This window comes from Lacerta agilis, chromosome 6, assembly GCF_009819535.1.
Source record: "Lacerta agilis isolate rLacAgi1 chromosome 6, rLacAgi1.pri, whole genome shotgun sequence".
NCBI classification, from domain to species: domain Eukaryota; kingdom Metazoa; phylum Chordata; class Lepidosauria; order Squamata; family Lacertidae; genus Lacerta; species Lacerta agilis.
This window is the reverse complement of record NC_046317.1, coordinates 93,047,748-93,068,210: the sequence shown is the minus strand read 5'-3', so window position 1 is coordinate 93,068,210 and position 20,463 is coordinate 93,047,748. Positions and strand designations below refer to the sequence as shown.

General features: G+C 50.3%; 1 protein-coding gene across 1 annotated transcript; it reads right to left on the bottom strand.

The window, feature by feature from the left end:
- Positions 1 to 973: 973 nt before the first annotated feature.
- On the bottom strand, positions 974 to 20,387 carry LOC117049263 (WD repeat-containing protein on Y chromosome-like). The gene is made up of 12 exons (XM_033154003.1): positions 20,340 to 20,387; positions 19,519 to 19,589; positions 18,583 to 18,790; positions 16,336 to 16,602; positions 15,152 to 15,289; positions 14,105 to 14,326; positions 11,446 to 11,610; positions 10,567 to 10,735; positions 8,206 to 8,338; positions 5,965 to 6,163; positions 4,672 to 4,767; positions 974 to 1,272 (listed from the first exon to the last, which is right to left on the bottom strand). The coding sequence occupies exons 1-12, from the start codon at positions 20,385 to 20,387 to the stop codon at positions 1,060 to 1,062; spliced, it is 1,929 nt and encodes a 642-aa protein (XP_033009894.1). The 3' UTR covers positions 974 to 1,059.
- Between the last annotated feature and the right edge of the window lie 76 nt (positions 20,388 to 20,463).

The following is a 20,463-nucleotide window of genomic DNA, read 5'->3' as shown; positions in this document are numbered from 1 at the left end:
GTCTTCCCCAGATCTTCAGCTTCTGCCGTTATGAGAGGAGAAAAACTTTGCTCCGTCCAGTATCTTCGTTCCATGCACGATCTTACAAACCCATCAGCTGGCAGAAGTGGCTGCTGCCCAAGGCGCCAGCTTCCGAGGTAGAATGTCTGGGGACGTGACGTCGCTGGCATGGCATCGGATGTTGGAGGAGCTGAACGCAGTGGCAGTGTAGCTTCCACGGTCGGTCAGCGCTCCTCCTCTGCCACCACCAGCCGAGCTGCTTCCATTTTCCTTCCCTGCCATGGCAGAAGGAGGGAGAGGAGGAGCCGGCTGCCGATGCCCAGCTTTGTTCAGCTTGGCCTCCTCCACCCCTTCTGAACATTGGGGGGGCAGCCCCCTTCCCCAAAGTATCGGGGGGGAGGGCAAAAGGACTCTGCCCCTAGGAGATGGTGCCCATCAGGTGGATCAGGCCTAGAACCAGCGGCGGAGCATATGCCCGCGCTGCCCAGGGCAGACACACTCCCGAGGGGGGCAGGGCACGGAGGGTGCCCTCCCAGGTGCAGGGTAGCCGCTCGGGTGCACAGAACAGCATGCGCGCCCTGCAGCTGGGGGCGGAGCGAGCCGCCCATGGTGGACATTTAGACAGCTTGGGGTCGTTTCGACAGCTTAGGGTAGGCTTGGAGTCGCGGGCGGGCAGCGTGCCAAATGTCACCCCCTTCAGCAAAGACACCCAGGGCAGTAAGCCCCCACCGCACCCCCCCCTTCCTCCGCCCCTGCCTAGAACATGCCCCACAGCCTTCTGTATCGAAGCGTATCACCCGTTTGTTACCAGAACTCTCCACTGCAGAAAGCTCCCCACCCCATACCTAACAGGGAAAAGAACAAGCCATCAATTTCCAACAATTTGTTTATTTCGAAGGGTCGGACGCACCAAATGCCAGCGTCTAGGATCTGGAAACGGGGGGGAGCCGAGGACGGGAGAGGGCTTCGAATCGCTCCCAGCCTCCCCAAGCCAGCAGCGGCCCTTGGGACGAGGAAGCCGCTGCCTCGCGCCTCGGAGGGATCGTCGCAATGGGCAGCTCATTCCTTGGGATCCACAACTCGCTTGCGCAACAGGAAGCTCTTGAGGGTGGGCTTGACGACGCCCTTGAGGGCTGCCCACCGCTTGGCCCTCCGGGTTGCCCGGTGGTCTATCGCGGCCTGGGTCTGCTGGGCATCCAACACCAGGTCCGGGACGTACGCCTGGAACATGGGCTTGAGGTCTGTGTACTGGACGCAGCGGTAAATCCGGGGCTGAAGGGAACAGAGAGAGGAGGACTCAGTCAGGGAGCCCAAGAGAGCCATGCGGATCTCCAACCCTGTTTTAGCCCTTCTTTTTATTTAATTCTTTGGTTTATTATTGCATGAGCCAAAGGCCATAACGATTTCATTGCAATTTTGCAGTACAGCAACCTACAGGCTTAGCATTAATATAATTACTGATATATCATGCAAAAGGCTGGACTGGATGAAACCCAAACTGGAATTAAGATTGCCAGAAGAAATATCAACAACCTCAGATATGCTGATGACACAACTTTGATGGCAGAAAGTGAGGAGGAATTAAAGAACCTTTTAACGAGGGTGAAAGAGGAGAGCGCAAAATATGGTCTGAAGCTCAACATCAAAAAAACTAAGATCATGGCCACTGGTCCCATCACCTCCTGGCAAATAGAAGGGGAAGAAATGGAGGCAGTGAAAGATTTTACTTTCTTGGGCTCCATCATCACTGCAGATGGTGACGGCAGTCACGAAATTAGAAGACGCCTGCTTCTTGGGAGGAAAGCAATGACAAACCTAGACAGCATCTTAAAAAGCAGAGACATCACCTTGCCGACAAAGGTCCATATAGTTGAAGCTATGGTTTTCCCAGTAGTAATGTATGGAAGTGAGAGCTGGACCATCAAGAAGGCTGATCACCGAAAAATTGATGCTTTTGAATTATGGTGCTGGAGGAGACTCTTGAGAGTCCCATGGACTGCAAGAAGATCAAACCTATCCATTCTTAAAGAAATCAGCCCTGAGTGCTCACTAGAAGGACAGATCCTGAAGCTGAGGCTCCAATACAGGGGTCCCCAAACATACCCGGCCTTGGGCTAGTTCCTGTGGCGCTGATCGTACGGTGGGCTGGAGGGCGGCGGAGCGTGCGCCCATACACCTGCACACTCACTTTTCCCAGTGCACTTCCGGGCCGGCGCGGTACCGGAAAAAGCTTGTGCGCATGCGCACAGGCCTCCACAGACCCGAAAATGTGTCAGAAATGACATTCTGCGCATGCGCAAAAGCTATTTCCATCGCTGCGCCGGTAAGAGCGGGCAGCGGGGGTTGTCGGGGCTGCACAATTGGCTTGCGCGGGCTGCATCCAGCCCACGGGCCTTAGTTTGGAGATGTCTGCTCCAATACTTTGGCCACCTCATGAGAAGAGAAGACTCAAGATCAAACCTCTCCATTCTGAAGGAAATCAGCCCTGAGTGCTCACTGGAAGGACAGATCCTGAAGTTGAGGCTCCAGTACTTTGGCCACCTCATGAGAAGAGAAGACTCCCTAGAAAAGACCCTGATGTTGGGAAAGATGGAGGGCACAAGGAGAAGGGGACGATAGAGGATGAGATGGTTGGACAGTGTTCTCAAAGCTACTATCATGAGTTTGGCCAAACTGCGGGCGGGAGGCAGTGGAAGACAGGAGTGCCTGGCATGCTCTGGTCCATGGGGTCACGAAGAGTCGGACACGACTGAACAGCTAAACAACAACAACATAATTATGACAGTATATACATACATACATACATATATATATATACATACATACAGTGGTGCCCCGCTAGACGAAAATAATTCGTCCTGCGAAAATTTTCGTCTAGCGGGTTTTTCGTCTAGCGAGGCATTCATCTAGCGGGGCACCACTGTGTGTGTGTGTGTGTGTGTGTGTGTGTGTGTGTGTGTGTGTGTGTGTATATATATATATATATATATATATATATATATATATATATTTGCATTATATAATCACATGATTACATCAGTAATATTAGGGGGTGGAAGCAGAGTTGCCATCAACAAGCTCAAACCTAGCTCAGCTTCAGATTAAACCTCAGAATCTCCAAAGCAATTTATGGCAATATAGGTTGATTCATAATGAAGTATACAGTTTCCAGATGCGACTGCAGTGGAGAAGTGGGTGAGTCGCGTTTGGGCAGAAATGGATTACCGATTCGATGTGTGTCTTGTCACAAAGGGTGCACACATAGAACATCTGTGACTGTTTCTTTAAAAAAACTTGAAACATTCCTCTACAATTCTGTTACAGGTAACATAAGATGTAACTGTATACTTCATTACTTTCCTCATCTTTTTATGTGTCACAAAGCTATTAGGGTCACTCAAAGCAAACTAAACCTTTTTCCTGCTGAGTTTGCCCACTTCCGCGTTTGGGAAATAGATCTCAATCTCTCTCTTTATTGCATGCAAATAAAAAAGTGTAAACACAGCAAAGAGCAGGTTAACCAACAAAGGAAACAGTAATGCGGAATTGTGGAATTCACACAATCGCAATCAATTTGCAACCACAGTTCACTGACTTTCAGGTGGAATGCAGATACCCACAGTGAAGAATGATAAGCCAGAGGCGTAAGGGAAGCTCCCTCCCTGTTGCTGTATTTGAATAATCCATTTTAGCCTCGCCCCAGAGCCACCCGCCCATGTCTTGCCAAACGTTCTGATGCAGCGATGTTCCACAGATTTGGGAAGCAGGGGGCAAAGCAGGAAGTTCCCAGGAACAGGCAGTAACTAACACAGACCCTCCAAGTGTCCCTATTTTTCAGGGGCAATCCTGGATTTAGAGAAGCCGTCCCGGTTTCCGATTTGATCCCGGAATGTCCCACTCTTTGTTGTTGTTGTTTAGTCATTTAGTCGTGTCCGACTCTTCGTGACCCCATGGACCAGAACACGCCAGGCACTCCTGTCTTCCACTGTCTCCCGCAGCTTGGTCAGACTCATGCCGGTAGCTTCGAGAACACTGTCCAACCATCTCATCCTCTGTCGTCCCTTTCTCCTTGTGCCCTCCATCTTTCCCAACATCAGGGTCTTTTCCAGGGAGTCTTGTCTTCTCTTCTCATGAGGTGGCCAAAGTCTTGGAGCCTCAGCTTCAGGATCTGTCCTTCCAGTGAGCACTCACGCTCTTGTTTAAGACGTTGCTATTTTCATCAGAGGGACATGGGTGGTGCTGTGGGTTAAACCACAGAGCCTAGGGTTTGCCGATCAGAAGGTTGGCTGTTCGGATCCCCGTGACGGGGTGAGCTCCCGTTGCTCGGTCCCTGCTCCTGCCCACCTAACAGTTCGAAAGCACATCAAAGTGCAAGTAGATAAATAGGTACTGCTCCAGTGGGAAGGTAAACGGCGTTTCCGTGCGCTGCTCTGGTTCGCCAGAAGCGGCTTAGTCAGGCTGGCCACATGACCCGGAAGCTGTACGCCGGCTCCCTCAGCCAATAAAGGGAGATGAGCACCACAACCCCAGAGTCATCCATGACTGGACCTAATGGTCAGGGGTCCCTTTACCTTTACTTTCATCAGAGGCATGTTGGAGGGCATGGGGTTATGAGAGCTCCCCACCACCCCTTCACCCTGCCAACTCCTCCTTCTCCTGGAGCTCACTTACCTCCTTGTGGGCTACGTAGGCCTTCATTTCTGGGAGCTGCTTCAAGACGGGGCGCGGAAACTTCTGCTTGTAGGCGGTGCCCAGGATATCGCTCTTCTGCGCTCACCGAGGGATTTAAGCCAGAGAAGTTGCTTAGCTGGGCCCTGCTCCCTTCCACTGCCTCTGGCTCCCCTCCCCTGAGCTGCCCAATGGTCCCACCTGCCTTTCCTGCCCCTGCGCTGCCCTGCATGCCTTGGAGTCATAGAACGACAGAATTAGAAGGGACCCTCAAAGGCCATCCAGCAGGAGCGACAACTAAAGCATCCCTGACAGGTGACCACCCAACATCTGCTTTAAAAACGTCGACAAAGGAGAGCCCACCCCCTCCCCAGCGAGTCCGTTCCGCTGTCGAGTGGCTTGCAGCATCAGAAAGCTCTTCCTAATGCTTGGGCTGGAATCTCCTTTCTGTGAGATAACCAGCGTCAGATAACCAACATGCTTAAGTCCAATTCCTGCATGAAGGGGTTAATACCATAGAGCAGCGGTCCTCAAAGGGTGTGACGCGCCACCCTGGCGTGGCAGGAAGATCCAAGGACAATCAAAAAAAACATTTAAACATTTCAGTATAGGATAGTATCAATGTAATTTTTTTATTTGTATACATATATATATATATATATATAGAATAACTTTCTGACCACAAGAACTGTGCAACCAATTCCCTCAGAGGGTGGTGGGCTTCATTCGAAGGTTTTAAACGAAGGTTTAAACAAACCTGCCACGGATGCTGTAGTTGTGAATCCTGCATTGCAGGGGGTTAGTCTAGATGACCCCCAGAGCCCCTTCCAACTCTTCAATTCTACGCCACATCAAGGCCTTCATCTGGAAGCCCCGTCCAGCTCCATTAGTTGTAAGTTTCAATGGGTGGGTGGCATCGACTGACGTTCTAGCGCTCATTGGCTGGGCATAGCCAGGGGGACGGGGAGGGGGGGCAGCTGTCACCTCCATCAAGTAAATAAATATAAAAACTTAACTAAAAGGGGAAATAATCAGAATATTTGAAATTGAAATGCTCAGGCCACTCGGATGTTATTGTGGCGCCTTCTAGCGATGCCACTGACAACCCGACTGAGAGATAGGCGTGGATTCCGCAAACTGACCCATCGCGTCGCAGGCAGCTCGGTTCTGGAACAGGACAAATGGGTACCCTGCCCCCTCCCCACATAAACCCTGGCTATGCCCATGTGCTCCGGTCACTTTTTAGGCAACAGAAGACCCGCCCCGCCCCACCAAGAAGCAAGAGATCTTCCTCACTAGCTTCCCGTGCTCTTCCCACCGCTGATAAGAGGCCTCCACTTGCTCGTCTGTGACCGGGATGATCCGCGTCTCTTTCTGGATCATTTCCTGCATCTTGCTGGCAGCGTCGAGGGACGACTTGACGTGCAGGAAATCCATCAGCATGGACTGCTGCCTCCTCTGCTGGCTCAGCGTCTGCACGATGCTGCGGGTGGTCCTGCAAGCAGAAACCGCGGGGGGTGGGGGAGAGGAGAGAGAGAAATAATGACCCCGGTGCATGCAAACAAGCACCTTCTCCACGTGCCTCTGTGAGAGGTCCCTCAGTGGCAGAAGCCAAATAGGGCCTTTTCTGTGGTGGCTCCTCACTTGTGGAATGCTCCACCCAAGGAGGCTCACCTGACGCCTTTGTTACCTCTCTTTAGGCACCAGGGGAAAACATTCCTCTTCAACCAGGCCTTTAACTGTTAATCCCAGACCCTCCAAGTGTCATATTTTCCAGAAGCCACCCTGCTTTCTGATTTGTGTGGGATGTAATCCATCGGTACAGTCCCTGCATGTGACCTGGGAGATGGGCATGGCCCGGACTGACTCCATAAAAGAGCTGGGTCATGGAGCCGTTTTCTCACTTCAGTCTAGTTTTGTCTTCTTGTCGTCTTGAAGTTGTCTTGTTCTCTCTCTTGCTGCCATGCTGCTCTCCTGCAGCCATTTCTTATTCTATTAACATAATTTTGCTGTCTGCTGGCTCTCAGCCAGCAGCACATGAGTTCAGTCTCCCTATGAGATCTGTTTCTTGATATAACTACTAAATAAAGCCTGCCTTTCAGGAATCAAATCGTGAACTGAAATGTGAGTAAACTTCTTGTTACAGTGGACCCTCAGGTTACGTTACCTTTAGATTGCGAATGCGGCAAACCCGGAAGTGTATACTCTATCACACTGCTCATGTGCGCAGAAGCAGCGCCTCATGTTGCGGACTTTTCGGGGTACGGACGGACCGCCAGAACGAATTAAGTTCGTATCCGGAGAGTCCACTGTACTTTACTCAGAAAGACTCTTGTGTCTTTATTCTTTTAAGAGGGATTAAAGGGGACACCAGGAAATAAACTTAACTAGCAGATTCAAGCGAATCTGCAGACTAGCTTCCAGCTATATTGAGGGGAATTTGCTCTGCTACATTACTCACTGGGGTGAGTGAAAGAAGGATAATACTTATTCAATATATCATTTCCTACTATCCTTAAAGGTAAAGGGACCCCTGACCGTTAGGTCCAGTCGCGGACAACTCTGTGGTTCCGGTGCTCATCTCGCTTTACTGGCCAAGGGAGCCGATGTTTGTCCGCAGACAGTTTTTCCGGGTCATGTGGCCAGCATGACTAAGCCGCTTCTGGCGATCCAGAGCAGCGCACGGAAACGCCATTTACCTTCCCGCCAGAGCGGTACCTATTTATCTACTTGCACTTTGACGTGCTTTCGAACTGCTAGGTGGGAAGGAGCAGGGACCGAGCAACGGGAGCTGACCCCGTCGCGGGGATTCGAACCGCCGACCTTCTGATCGGCAAGCCCAAGGCTCTGTGGTTTAATCCACAGCGCCACCTGCGTCCCATACCTTTTCCTTAGAACAGGAGAGGCCAACAGGTCGGTCGCGATCTACCTGTCAATCGTGAGGAAGTTCCTGGTTGATCGCAGGTAGATCTTGGGTTGCTTAGCGATCGGCAGCCTAAAAGGGGGGAAAAGCTCTCCAGGGAGAGCTCCTTCCTCTTGCCGACACACAGCTGGCCTCTGTCTGTGTGTGTGTGTGTGTGTGTGTGTGTGTGTGTCTGTGTGTGTGTGTGCCAGATGGCTGGCTGGCACCACCCATTGGAGCCACCTGCGGGGGGGGCAGCGAGGATGGGGGGGGTGTCACCCTTGTGACACTCCTCCTCCTCGCTGGCCGCCCCTGCAGCGGGGAGAAAAGTCCTTTTAAAAAAGAAAAGCCAAGGCAAGCAGCTTGCTTGCCTTGCCTTTTCTTTTTTTAAAAGAGCTTCTCTCCCCGCTGCTGGGTGGAGCCGCCTGCGGGGGGGGGGGGCAGCCAGGATGGTCCCTTTTTTCATCGGGGAAATGTTGGAGGGGATGCTGTTTCTAGCTGCTGTGTTCTCCATAGTGCTCAGGGGGGGGGGGAGAGGCACTATCTTCTGTGCTGCAGGTGCAAGAGTGCAGCAAGGGGGAGCTGCTCCCTCTCAGCTGCAGGCCAAGAGAAGGCATCCGCCTCTGTTTACTCACTCCCAGTGGGGCTGCCGGCCTTCGTTCAGGACCTTCAGGGTCTGCAGGGAGCCTGTTCGGCGGATGTCCTCGGGCACTTCTGCCGTCATCATGGACTGAAATTCGAGCCTCCACACCGTCTGCCCAAACGTCCCTGCGAGGGAAGCCAGGAGGAGGAGATCTGGGCTTTGCGGCCGCGGACCCTTGACCCCGCCGCTTTTTCCTAATCTGAGCACCTTCACTTTTGCCAAACCCCAACCCATAACCCAAAGCAGAATGCGGTGTTGCAAACTAGACACTGGATTTTGGTACAGGTGACAAAACTCAGCGCCTTTGGAAATCTCAGCCCGATGTTATTTTTAGCAGGTTTCTGGTCCCTAATGGCCAAGGAAAATAGACCAAGGTTTCAAGAGAAGCTTAGGACTTGCCCCTAGTGATATCCCTGAGGGCAAATTAGAGTCTGAGCATAACTTCCAGCGGTGAAAAGGAGGCTGCCCTTCATAGTCCGTTGGCCATTTGCCTAGCTAGCTGAAAACAGTTTGCAATCTAAGAAAATGCATGAAAACTTTCTTTGTTTGCACTGCATGCATTAGTCAAGAGAATCCAGCTGTTCTCAGGGCGGCAGAAGCAGGATTGCTTTGCTGTGGAAAGTGCCAAAGGGGTGTGTGTCAAGGGTTCTATCATAGAGTCGTGGAGTTGGAAGAGACCCCGAGGGTCATCTAGTCCAACCCCCTGCGATGCAGGAATATCAACCAGATCGTACATGGCAGATGAGCACCCACCACCTCTCGTGGGAGTCTGTTCCACTGTTGGATAGCTCAGATATAGTCCTGCTCACAGCTCACCTGAAGAGAGACCAAGAAAAGCAAACTGCCTGACATGTGTCTGTCAGGGTTGCTTTAGCTGAGATTCCTGCATTGCAGGGGTTGGACTAGATGACACTTGGGGTCCCTTCCAACTCCACAGTTCTATGATTTTATTATTCAAAGCAGTGCTGGGTTTATGTATAAGCTAAACAAGCTATAGCTTGTAGCCCCACTCTCTTGGGGGCCCCAAAAAAATTCAAAGGGGAAAAAAACCTGGATGTATATTTCCAATATATAATACATTGACTTTGATAAAATACATATTTTGTTATGTGCAAATGACTTTAGGTACCCATTAGGGCCATAAATTACCATATAGCATATAGTTACAGGAAGGTAGCCATGTTGGTCTGCCATAGTCAAAAAAAAAAAAAAAAAAAAAAAATTCCTTCCTGTAGCAACTTAGAGACCAACTAAGTTTGTTCTTGGTATGAGCTTTCGTGTGCATGCACACTTCTTCAGATACACTGAAACAGAAGTCACCAGACCCTTATATATAGTGAGAGAGTGGGGAGGGGTATTACTCAGAAGGGTGGTGGGAATGGGGGATCGGCTGATAGGTGTGGAAAACCTGTTGGCGATTGTTAACGACTGCAATTGGTCCTACAGGAAAAAGCAAGGGGTGAGATGGCTAAAGATAGCTTTGTCATGTATAATGAGATAAGAATCCAATGTCTTTGTTCAGACCAGGTCTCTCCATGGTTTTAAGTTTGGTGATTAGTTGCAATTCAGCAACTTCTCTTTCCAGTCTATTTTTGAAATTCTTTTGTATTAAGACAGCTACTTTGAGATCTTTTATAGAATGTCCTGGGAGACTGAAGTGTTCTCCTACTGGTTTCTCTGTCTTGTGATTCCTGATATCAGATTTATGTCCATTTATCCTTCGGCGTAGGGTTTGGCCTGTTTGTCCAATATAGAGAGCTGAAGGGCACTGTTGGCATTTGATTGCATACACAATGTTAGAAGATGAGCAATTAAATACTCCTGAGATGGTATGTTTGATGTTGTTGGGGCCAGTAATGGTGTTGTCCATATATTCAACACAAAAAACAGCAACAATTTGTAGTTGACAAATAGGGCCCCATTACCTTCAGGAGCTGAGGGCCTCATCAAACCTAAATCCGTTCCGGATTCAAAGTGCAAAGAAGAAAACTTCCTGGGCCCCCAGGAATCACTCACTGTCAGAGATGGGGTCCTCAGGGCCCTAAATGTGGCCCTCCCAAACCCTCTATCTGGCCCCTGAAACCTTCCCCAGGCCACACACATTCTCCCTACCCCAGAGTTACAGGCGCATAGACGTGGTGCAGATTTGGAGATGGGGGCAGGCCCTTTTCTCTCCACTGCCCAACTGCAGCAGCTCATGGCCAATGGACTTCCTGCTTTGCAGGGGGGTTGGACTGGATGACCCTCGGGGTCCCTCCCAACTCTACGATTCCATCGCTCTGCTCCCCTGCCCTGGACCAGCCTCCTGGTCTCCCGCGACAACAGCCTGGGGATGCAAGAGAAAATGCCTCACCCACATGTCTCCCCGACAGCATCCAGAGCTTGATTGTGCTGTCGTGGCTGGAAGTCAGAATCGCCTTGAATCTCTCCACGTATCTGATGCTGCCCACGTTCTTCAAGTGTCCCCTCCAGGAGCTCAGGCAGACGGGGGGAATCAGAGAGGTGACCCAGCCCTCGTGTTCCTGACGCAGAAATTAAAAAAAGGACCCTGTTACACCATTGCCAGGAAGGTGGCAGACATGCCATTGCTTGCTGGGAATGGTTCCTGGTTTTTTTGGGGGGGGAATCTTGTGGGGTGAGGGAGGGCCCTTCTGAGCCTTGTGGGAGATGGGCTAAAGGTAAAGGTACCCATGACCATTAGGTCCAGTCGTGTCCGACTCTGGGGTTGCGGCGCTCATCTCACTTTACTGGCTGAGGGAGCCAGCGTACAGCTTCCAGGTCATGACTAAGCCGCTTCTGGCGAACCAGAGCAGCGCACGGAAACGCCATTTACCTTCCCGCTGGAGTGGTACCTATTTATCTACTTGCACTTTGACGTGCTTTCAAACTGCTAGGTTGGCAGGAGCAGGGACCGAGCAACGGGAGCTCACCCCGTCGCGGGGATTCGAACCGCCGACCTTCTGATCGACAAGCCCTAGGCTCTGTGGTTTAACCCACAACGCAACCCGCTACAAGCTACCAAAACTTGTAGACTTTCTGTTTGGGCTGCATGAGCTAAAGAAGTGTTCTGGGGTCAGACACTGAAGTAGAATTAACAATAAAATGGAGAAAGGTGTCGCTATTAAATAATCAAACAATCCCACATGTGCCAGGATGCCCAAACACTTCCTCTCACGCAGTCCCGTTGGTACAGCTTGGTACCGCTCTGGAAAAAGGACGCCATGCTTCTAACCTCTTCGATCATACCAGAGGCACTGAAGTCCGAAGGAATTCTGCAGTAATCGGGGATTAAGCTACGAAAAACGTTCTGGCTGGGCTCAGGAAGATTCTCGTCGCTAATCTCTGACTCAGGGTCTATCTTCCCTCTCGGTGTGCAGTAATTCATGATATCCCAGATCTAGGAAAAGGGGAGGGAATGGTGATCAGAGAAGCCCGACCTTTCCGCGCTGGGCTGCCTCCAGCCTTCTCAGTATTTTGCTTCCGCAGCTAAAAGTGGAATAAAAGGTCTCTGTTGCCCTAGTGCAACAAATCCGCTGTTTAAAAAAAGAATAAAACTGTTTGCAGTCTGGCAAGCCACCGGGAAATGTATTGGGAAATGTGCAAGGAACAAGAGGCTAACAGAGAGATGTGTGAACGCCCTGCAAGAAAATCCAGAGGAATGGTAAAAAATAAAAAAGACCAAATATAATGCGAATAAATAATTGTTTTGAAACTGCCCTGGTGTTCCATCAGGAGGAAGGGCAGGATATGAAATACTGTCGTACCAAATGGAATCTTCATATATCTTCAGATATCTTCATGAAGATATGAAGATTTATAAAGTTGGTATATGTTTTAGATGATTTACTTGTCAGATATGTTTTGTTTTGTAAGTTATGTTTTAAGTTAAGTCCTGTTAACTTATTTTGTGTTTTGTAATAATATGAAAAATCAATAAAGTTTTCTATTTAAAAAAAAAGTTGAATGGAATCCATTCCAGAAGTCTGTTCGACTTCCGAAATGTTCGGAAACCAAGGCGCAGCTTCCAATTGGTTTCCAGTTGTGCAGGTGTGCTGGAAACAACTGCGGAAGCCATGCCAGACTTCCCAAAAAGCGTTCAAAAGCTAGAACACTCACTCCCATTTTTCGGTTACAGGTGGGTAGCCGTGTTGGTCTGCCATAGTCAAAACAAAATCGAAAAAGTATCTGAAGAAGTGTGCATGCACACGAAAGCTCATACCAGGAACAAACTCAGTTGGTCTCTAAGGTGCTACTAGAAAGAATTTCCCATTTTTCGATCATTCAGGAGCCGGAACGTTTGACTCCTAAGGCATTCAGGAGCCAAGGTACGACTGTATTTCAAAAAGCTGTTTGCAAATTGTGACTGCATCATTAAAATGCACAATAATTAACATGCACAATAAAAAGAATCCCATTAAAATAGAAATGTCTACGGTGTGCTTTGCTCGCTCCCTGTCTGGAGCGCATTCACGTGGAATCAAATCGTGGCGGCCTTCTGTTTCCCCCTTGGCTGTGCCACCCTTCTCACAACGCAGAACGTCTGGCTTTTTTCGAAAAGGGCAGAGCAACCATGCAACAGCCACAGGCACGGCCACCCTTGGTGCAAGCCACCTTCCTTTCCTTTTCCACGTGCGCAGGGGACATTCAGAGGGTGGAGCCATGGCCAGTACCCGAGCAAACATTTCATATCCTGCTAACTGCCTTCACAAGGTTACAGTATATACCTGTTACAGGTAGGTAGCCGTGTTGGTCTGTCATAGTCATAACAAAATAAAAAAAATTAAAAAATCCTTCCAGTAGCACCTTAGAGACCAACTAACTTTGTTCTTGGTATGAGCTTTCGTGTGCATGCACACTTCTTCAGATACACACGAAAGGTCATACCAAGAACAAACTTAGTTGGTCTCTAAGGTGCTACTGGAAGGATTTTTTTTTTTTTTTAGTATATACCTGAGCAGCTGTGTCAAGCACAGAAACCCAGTGGCGTAGCGTGTGGGGAGGACAGCAGGGGCGGGGGGCCCGGCACATTTTGAGGAGGGGGCAGGGATGGTTGCCAGCACCCAGAGCATGGAGGAATGAGCTCCATTAAAGGCAAACCTACTTAATTCACACCATGCCAACTGAAAACACAACCATCCTTTGAGATTCGCACTCCTCCAAATTGTCTGAACTTGCAGTTCTCTGTGTTGGAGATGAAGAAATTTTCAGATATGGAGGGAAAAAAACATTTGAGCTTCAGGTCCCACCAGCCTCAGGCATCACAGCTGCGATGGGAGTTACTGAGAGATCTGCATTGCCTCCCAGTACGTTTTCAAGCACAATTCAAAGTGTTGGTGCTGACCTTTAAAGCCCTAAATGGCCTCGGTCCTGTATACCTGAAGGAGCGTCTCCACCCCCCATCGTTCAGCCCGGACACTGAGGTCCAGCTCCGAGGGCCTTCTGGCGGTTCCCTTACTGCGAGAAGTGAGTATACAGGGAACCAGGCAGAGGGCCTTCTTGGTAGTGGCACCCTCCCCCTGTGGAACGCCCTCCCATAAGATGTCAAGGAAATAAGCAGCTATCCTATTTTTAAAAGACATCTGAAGGCAGCCCTGTTTAGGGAAGTTTTTAATATTTAATGCTGTGTTGTTTTTAACACTGGATTGGGAGCCGCCCAGAGTGACTGGGGAAACTCAGCCAGATGGGCGGGGTATAAATAGTATATTATTATTATTATTATTATTATTATTATTATTATTATTATTATTACTACTACTACTACTACTACAGTCCAGAACATCTGGAGGGCACCGAGGCAAACAGGCAGCCAGGAGTTGGAGGTGCCATGCCAGAATATGGAGCCGTCAACCGTCTAGTCACTAATCCAAAGGGAAGTGGGAAGGAACACTGACCTTCAAGTATCCCAAGGAATCCCCAGTGAAGAGGACTAGGTTCTTGTCATCTGTGGTCATGGAACAGACCACGGTGTCCTGGGCATGCCCGTGGCCTCCTCGGAATTTGCCCAGCATCCCTCCTTTGCCACCAAATGTCCACGCGTAGATGTTCCCGTCGGAGCAGCTGGTCAGCATAATGGCTGTGTTGGAGTCTCTCTCGCGAGCGTTCAGAAAGAGGAGCTAGAAAGGCAAAGGTGGATGAAGCGAGAGACCTTTCAGAATCGCAGTGGCCGCGAGGGGTTCCCCGGTGTGGTGCCTTGCAGAGGACGTGGTCCAAGACTGCCCACATCCTTGACCACTGGGTGTGGCCGATGGGAGTTATGGTCCACAGAATCTGGAGGGCACCAGCTGGTTGGTAATTGGTCTCAGGGAAGGGCCCAGTTCTTTGGCTAACACCCTCTTGGAAGCTGCTAGGAAAACCTCTGGGTGGTGGAGAAGGGATTCTCCAGATGTGATTTCAGGGGGTTGGACTAGAGGACCATTGGAACCCCTTCCAAGTCTGTGATTCTATGTGACAGTGCCGTACAACGGCGGCAGCCAATGAGAACCGTAAGCGTGGAGCGCGTTCCTGCACCGTGCGGAATATTCACACCGTTATTGAACACGGCAGGCGCCAATATGGATGACACCCGAACAACGAGAGCAATTCCATCTTATCATCGTCGCCCAGCCCTTCCATCTGCTTCCAATCTGACAGCTCTATTGCCGCCCTCGTTTTAAAGTTTCCCTTCCTTGATCTCGCCGTACATCTCAATCTCAAATTTATGTGGCTTTTTGGCAAAAAAACCCTAGGTTACGAACGCTCCGTTCAGAGTGAAAAGAAGCATTTAGCGGACGAAGGGGCAAGGTGGAAGACTGTGACGCACTCTGGGGAAACGGCAATCCCGCGTTGAGTAAAGAAACGAGCGCTGTTAGAAATTGGGGTTGGATTTGTGCAGGGCTGCTCTTGGCCTAACCCAAACCCCACACTACCGGACCCGTAGCAGAGGAACCGGTGGCACTAACCTTCTCCACACCAACCCGGCTGGCGATGACTTCTTCCTGCCAGGTAGGGATCTCGGCCTTCGATGAGCCAGTCTCAGGAGCTGCGTGAGCATGAGGAGCAGCCGCAGTCTTGTCGCTTGCTTCGGGTTCCCAAGCTTCCTGCAAAATCGCGAGAAACATCATCAGGCCTTTCCTAAGAAGGTCCACCTGTCTTTCCAGTCCTCTGGCCTGGCTTCCTGTGAAGACCTCTCGAATCTGCAGCATGTGCCTCACCAGGGACCATCGGTGCAGATTTTGTAGATTCCACCACATTAACAGATTAACCCTGTTGCACCCTGCTGAGATCATAAAAGTGATACTGGGCTGTTATTAATTTTATTAATTTTTTTGCATTGCGTTTCTCTCCTTCCTTTGATGTTTTTAAGCAGAGGTCAAATGGCCGTCTGTCAGAGACTCTTTAGCTGAGATTCCTAGGTCAGTGTTTTTCAACCACTGTTCCGTGGCACACTAGTGTGCCGTGAGATGTTGCCTGGTGTGCCGTGGGAAAAATTGAAAAATTACTTTATATATAGTCAATATAGGCACAGAGTTAATTTTTTTTAACATTTTCTAATGGTGGTGTGCCTCGTGATTTTTTTCATGAAACAAGTGTGCCTTTGCCCAAAAAAGGTTGAAAAACACTGTCCTAGGTGACCCTTGGGGGTTCCCTTCGAATGCTACAATTCTATGATTCCATGAAATTAGAATTCTTCAATGGAAATCTAACCATGGGAAGAGCAATTAATCAGCTGGAAATAAAGAAGGCAGAAGAGAGGAAGGAATCTTGTGGTTAAAAAAAAAAACAACCCACTGCCAGCAAAACCAAAAAAACAGCTGCAGAAAGAGCAAACTCTCACACACTCGTGCTTAAGAGCTTTAAGGATCAATATAGGAGGAGCCTGAGGTGGAGAAGACAATTGGGGGTTGCACAATGCACGTAGGTCTGACTCCAGGCCAAGACAGGAAGCGCACTGAGGAGGGAAGGGTGCCTAACAGAGAAAGACCTGCCTGGGTTCCCTGTCTTCAGGCACAAGCCGGCAGCATAATGCACCATGCCATGTGCTCACCAACACTGTGCACATTAGCCGAGCAGAGAAAAGCAGGGCTGCCCACTCCCCTTGCCCCCCACATCAGCCCCAAGGAGTTCCCCCCCCAAAAAAACCTACCTGGGGCTGCATGATGTGGCTTCCGGGAACGGACGTAGCTGGGCGCATGATGCGGTTTCCGGGCATGGCTGAAGCCGGGCGCCTCTGGGGGATAGGAGATGTCACCTGATGAGTCTTCGCGCTGGCCGGCCGCTGAGGGATGGCGGTTTTGAGTTGGGCGGCCTTCCTGGAGCAGGCAAAGCACTTCTTCATTGCCATCCGGTGGTTGCAGCCTGTCTTCTTGGGACCCCTGTTCAGCTCGGGGATGTCTGGGTCCGAGGAGAATTCCTGGTGAAAGGGGACGCCGTTTCCACTTCAGCACAAGTAGGCGCACCACTCGCCCCACCGCCCTCACCCCTAAATATTGGAGGGTGGGAGCAGGCCAGGCCAACTGCTCTCCCTTGGGAGAGGCGGGCTTGGGCTCCGGGGCTCAGCTCCCCTTGGCTTCATCCCGGCAAAGGGATGGGGTGTTCCTTCCCACCATCAGGAAAGCCCACTCTGGGTCAACAGGTGTGAGAGAGCATCTTGCTAGACGCATCCCACGACACAGGGAAAGAAATTCCCTTTTGGAAAGGGGCCTTCAAGATTTCCAGTGCAGAAAGATTAGAAATCCAAATGCAATAGAAGCGATTGTATGAATTTTGTTACTTTTTTTTATTATTCAATTGTTTTTATTTACACATTAAAAATTACACATAATCAAAGACAATGCTCTGTTAGGAAAGAAAAAGAATTTACACAAGAAGATAGAAAGGAAAAACAAGGAAAAAAGATGGAAAAAATAGAAAGTTTGACTAAAAATCTTATCGACATACAGTTTTTTTAGGAATTACTAACCATCATGGACATTACAAGGTATTTTAAACATATAAATCCAATAATAATTCCTTTTATCTTCACCTTATCGATTTCTCCTCACTACTATTACTCTCTTATATGTGCTTATTCTCTGGTTTTATTCCCCGATTTGTTTAATGACTTCTGTAATGAATCGGACCTAAGTTAAGGGATTTTCAGAAACCCACGGTGTTTTATGAGTTAATGGGCACCCCAGTTTGAGTGGCAGATATCCCTTGGGAGGCAGGACATTCCGCTCTTTAAAAAGGAGGGAGCAGCCGTTTGGTGACTGGAAGAAGGAGGGCGTGGGGCCAGGATAGTGGTGGGTAGGTTAGGATAGGTTAGGATACGTTGAAGATGTGTATATGATGCTGAAAGAAAGAGTTTACACTGTTAGGAAACTAAGCTTATAAACCATTACTGAAACTGTTATGTTCTGAAAGAAATAAAGACTTTTTATTGTTGAGCTAAGAAAATATCGTCGTTCATTTGGTCCAGCGAGTTATGTATGCTCATGAGGAGGTGAACTCAGGGAAAGGACAAAACTGACCTGCAGGGTGATAGTTTGTGTCTTGGAGTTCCCTCAGGAGGGGCTAGCGGGCGGAAACCCTGGTATTGCCACAGAGTTGCTAAGAGGGCCGTCTCATCCATAGGGGCTAGTGGCACGGCGTGCCAGGGCGCCGGGCCCCCCAGGGGCGCCCCGTGAGCCCGCCGGCATACCGGGCGCCCCCCTCCCCAACCCGCCCCTGCCCCCACGGGCGCGCCGGCAGCGCAGCCTCTGCCGCCCATGCCACTCTCGGGCGGTCTGCGAGCTGGCCGCCCTTTCCTCCTGTCCCGGGAGCACTGGAAGGGCGCGCAGAGCCCCGCGCCGCTCCAGCGCCACGCCCCTCATCCCCGGCTCGCCCGCCATCAGGGAGAAGGCTGAAGGCAGGAGGAAGCGATCGGTGCGCAGTTATCAGCCCTCCCTCCCTCTGTCCGCCCCTCTTTGGCTGGTGTGCGCGCCCCGCCTGGGAGGCGGGTGTGATCCCCGGCGGCCGCCCCTCCTCTCAGTGCCGCAATTGGTCATCGGGGCGCTTCTCCAGCCTGCCGCTACGCAGGACTGGAGTAGGGCGCGGGGCAGCGGGAAGGAACCCGAGGGGCCCCGAGCGGGCGCTGTTTGCCAAACAACAACAAACGACTGGGAATCAGACGCTCTTGCTGATCTCCGGCAAACCTGCCACCCAGAGATCTATCTTCTGCCCCATCCCTGAAATCTGTCTCGGGGGGCATTTTCCCTGAGCGAAACTGCACAGCAGCCGGCAGTGGCAGACGGAAAAGGCTATTGCTCCCTGGAGTGTGAGGTTTCACTCCTCCGCAGCCCCAGGGAAATGCCACCCGCCTTGGGAATTTACAAAAGAGAGCCTTTGTGGCGTATGGGGTCTTGAACGTTACCCTTCGGGGAGCAAGGACCAAGGGGCTCTCGGATGCGTTGAATCGGCAGAACGCCTGCCCAGAGTGGACGCTCCACAGGACGATGTCCCCGTTGCAGGACGCGGTCGCCAAAAGATTTTTGCCGTGGCGGTCCATGCACGAGATGTCGTCGGAGTGGTACGACTTCCAGTGCTTGCACTCGATCACTTTCTCGTCTTCCTTGTTGTCTCTGGTTAGGAGAAATTAAGTAGCCCCATCGTAGCTGTCCGGGGAGAGGAGAGGGGCAGGAGGCAGAATCCTCCCCTTACATCACAGAAAAGGCGGGAAGCCCATGAGAAAAGCCTGCTGGATCAGTCAAATGGCCCCTCCAGTCCAGCACCCTGTTCTCACAGTGGGAAGCCCTCTCCTCCATGGTTTTTTTTCCAACCAAAAGCCATCTAGGTTAGTGGTCATCACTGCCTCCAGTGGGAAGGAGTTCCATAGGTTAACTAACTTTCTTTTACAAGTCCCGAATTGTCCAACCTGCAGCTTCACTGGATGCCCGTGAGTTCTGGTGTTATGGGAGAGGGAGAAAGAAATTCTCCGTCCAATATATTCACTCTTTGTTAAGATCTTAGAGCAGCCCCAACTGCATAATGGGGTAATGTTATCATCGCTGCAAATGGAACGAAAACAGACAGGGCAAGTACGAACAGGCTTTTCCCTGCATGTTATTCTCCCAATCAAAATGCCCCCACCCCGAAGCTGCTATTGACCTCAGAGGGGAAGAAAGGTATATCAGCCAAAATCTCCTTTCTCATACTGGAGGGTTTTGTGCAAATGTTAATTTATATATTGGGCCTGTGCCCGAGTCTTTAAGTGCCTAGCTATGGCCTGGCCTTGAAGTGGAGAACATTGGAAGCCCCCACCACCCACCGCCCACCCCCAGATGCCCACCAGCACTTGGTCTCTACTTACAGGTACCAGGTCACTCGCTTGCTCCACCCAGACACAAAAATCTTCTGGTTCATGTACAAGACGCAGCTGATCTATTGGGGAGACACAACAGTAAAAGTGCAGAAAGCCGGTTATGCAGACACACACAAAAGCCCGAGTGGAGGCGTTTGAGAGTGAGAAGCAGGCTGGGCAGATGAGAGACAGAACCACGCCTGATTTCTGCTGGGATTTCCAAGGCTTTGGCTATGGGAGAAGCAAGTCCCTTTTGGGGTGCTACTGTTAGAGATTCATTCCCTGTGTGCAGTCATGGGATTGTTGTCTATCACATGACTGGGTGTGTGTTTTGATTCCACCGGAATAGGATGTGACGAAGACAGGATGTTTGTCTTACTGTGTTCCCTGAAGTGGGACTATTGTCCTTTGTTCTTTCTCTTTGCTGCCTGATGCTAGAGAGAGAGGGGAAGCCATGTTGAAGTGCTCTGTGTGTATTTATATGTAAATAAAGTAGATGCTGAGTTCTGTTACACAACTGCGCAAACCTCTGCAGATCCCTAAGTGTGCTGGCGTCTTCTGGCATCAGTCGCTGTGATGTTCGGGCTGAGGAATGCTTGAGAAGCTCCCGAATGATCGTCCAGGAGGGAGGGAACATGCCATTCGGGCATGTGTCTCTGCCAAGGTTCTACTCATGTGTAAGACGTATCCTCACCAGAGCTGTCAACCTTCCTTTTTTGCATTAGGAAACGGCCATAGCTGTCAACTTTTCCTTTTTTTTGCAATGGGAAACGGCGCTGGAATAAGGGAATTTCCCGCAAAAAGGGAAAGTTGATAGCTATGGTCCTTACAGTTATTGTGTCATCGGTGCAGGTTGTATACATGTGCAAATAAACCATATACCCTAAAGACACCACAGTCTCCCCTTTCCCTCATCCCTGCCAGGTCAGACCCAGGAGCAGAACTAGGGGTGCC

Bases quoted from the DNA above. Each gene is read 5' to 3' on its own strand.
- LOC117049263 (XM_033154003.1), bottom strand. From the start codon at position 20,387: ATGGTTTATTTGCACATGTATACAACCTGCACCGATGACACAATAACT. The intron at 16,603-18,582 runs GTAACGTTCAAG...CCCTTTCACCAG, and splicing joins TGGTCCTTGCTCCCCGAAGG to GAATTCTCCTCGGACCCAGA. The intron at 4,768-5,964 runs GTGAGGAAGATC...CGGTGAGCGCAG, and splicing joins GGGAAGAGCACGGGAAGCTA to AAGAGCGATATCCTGGGCAC.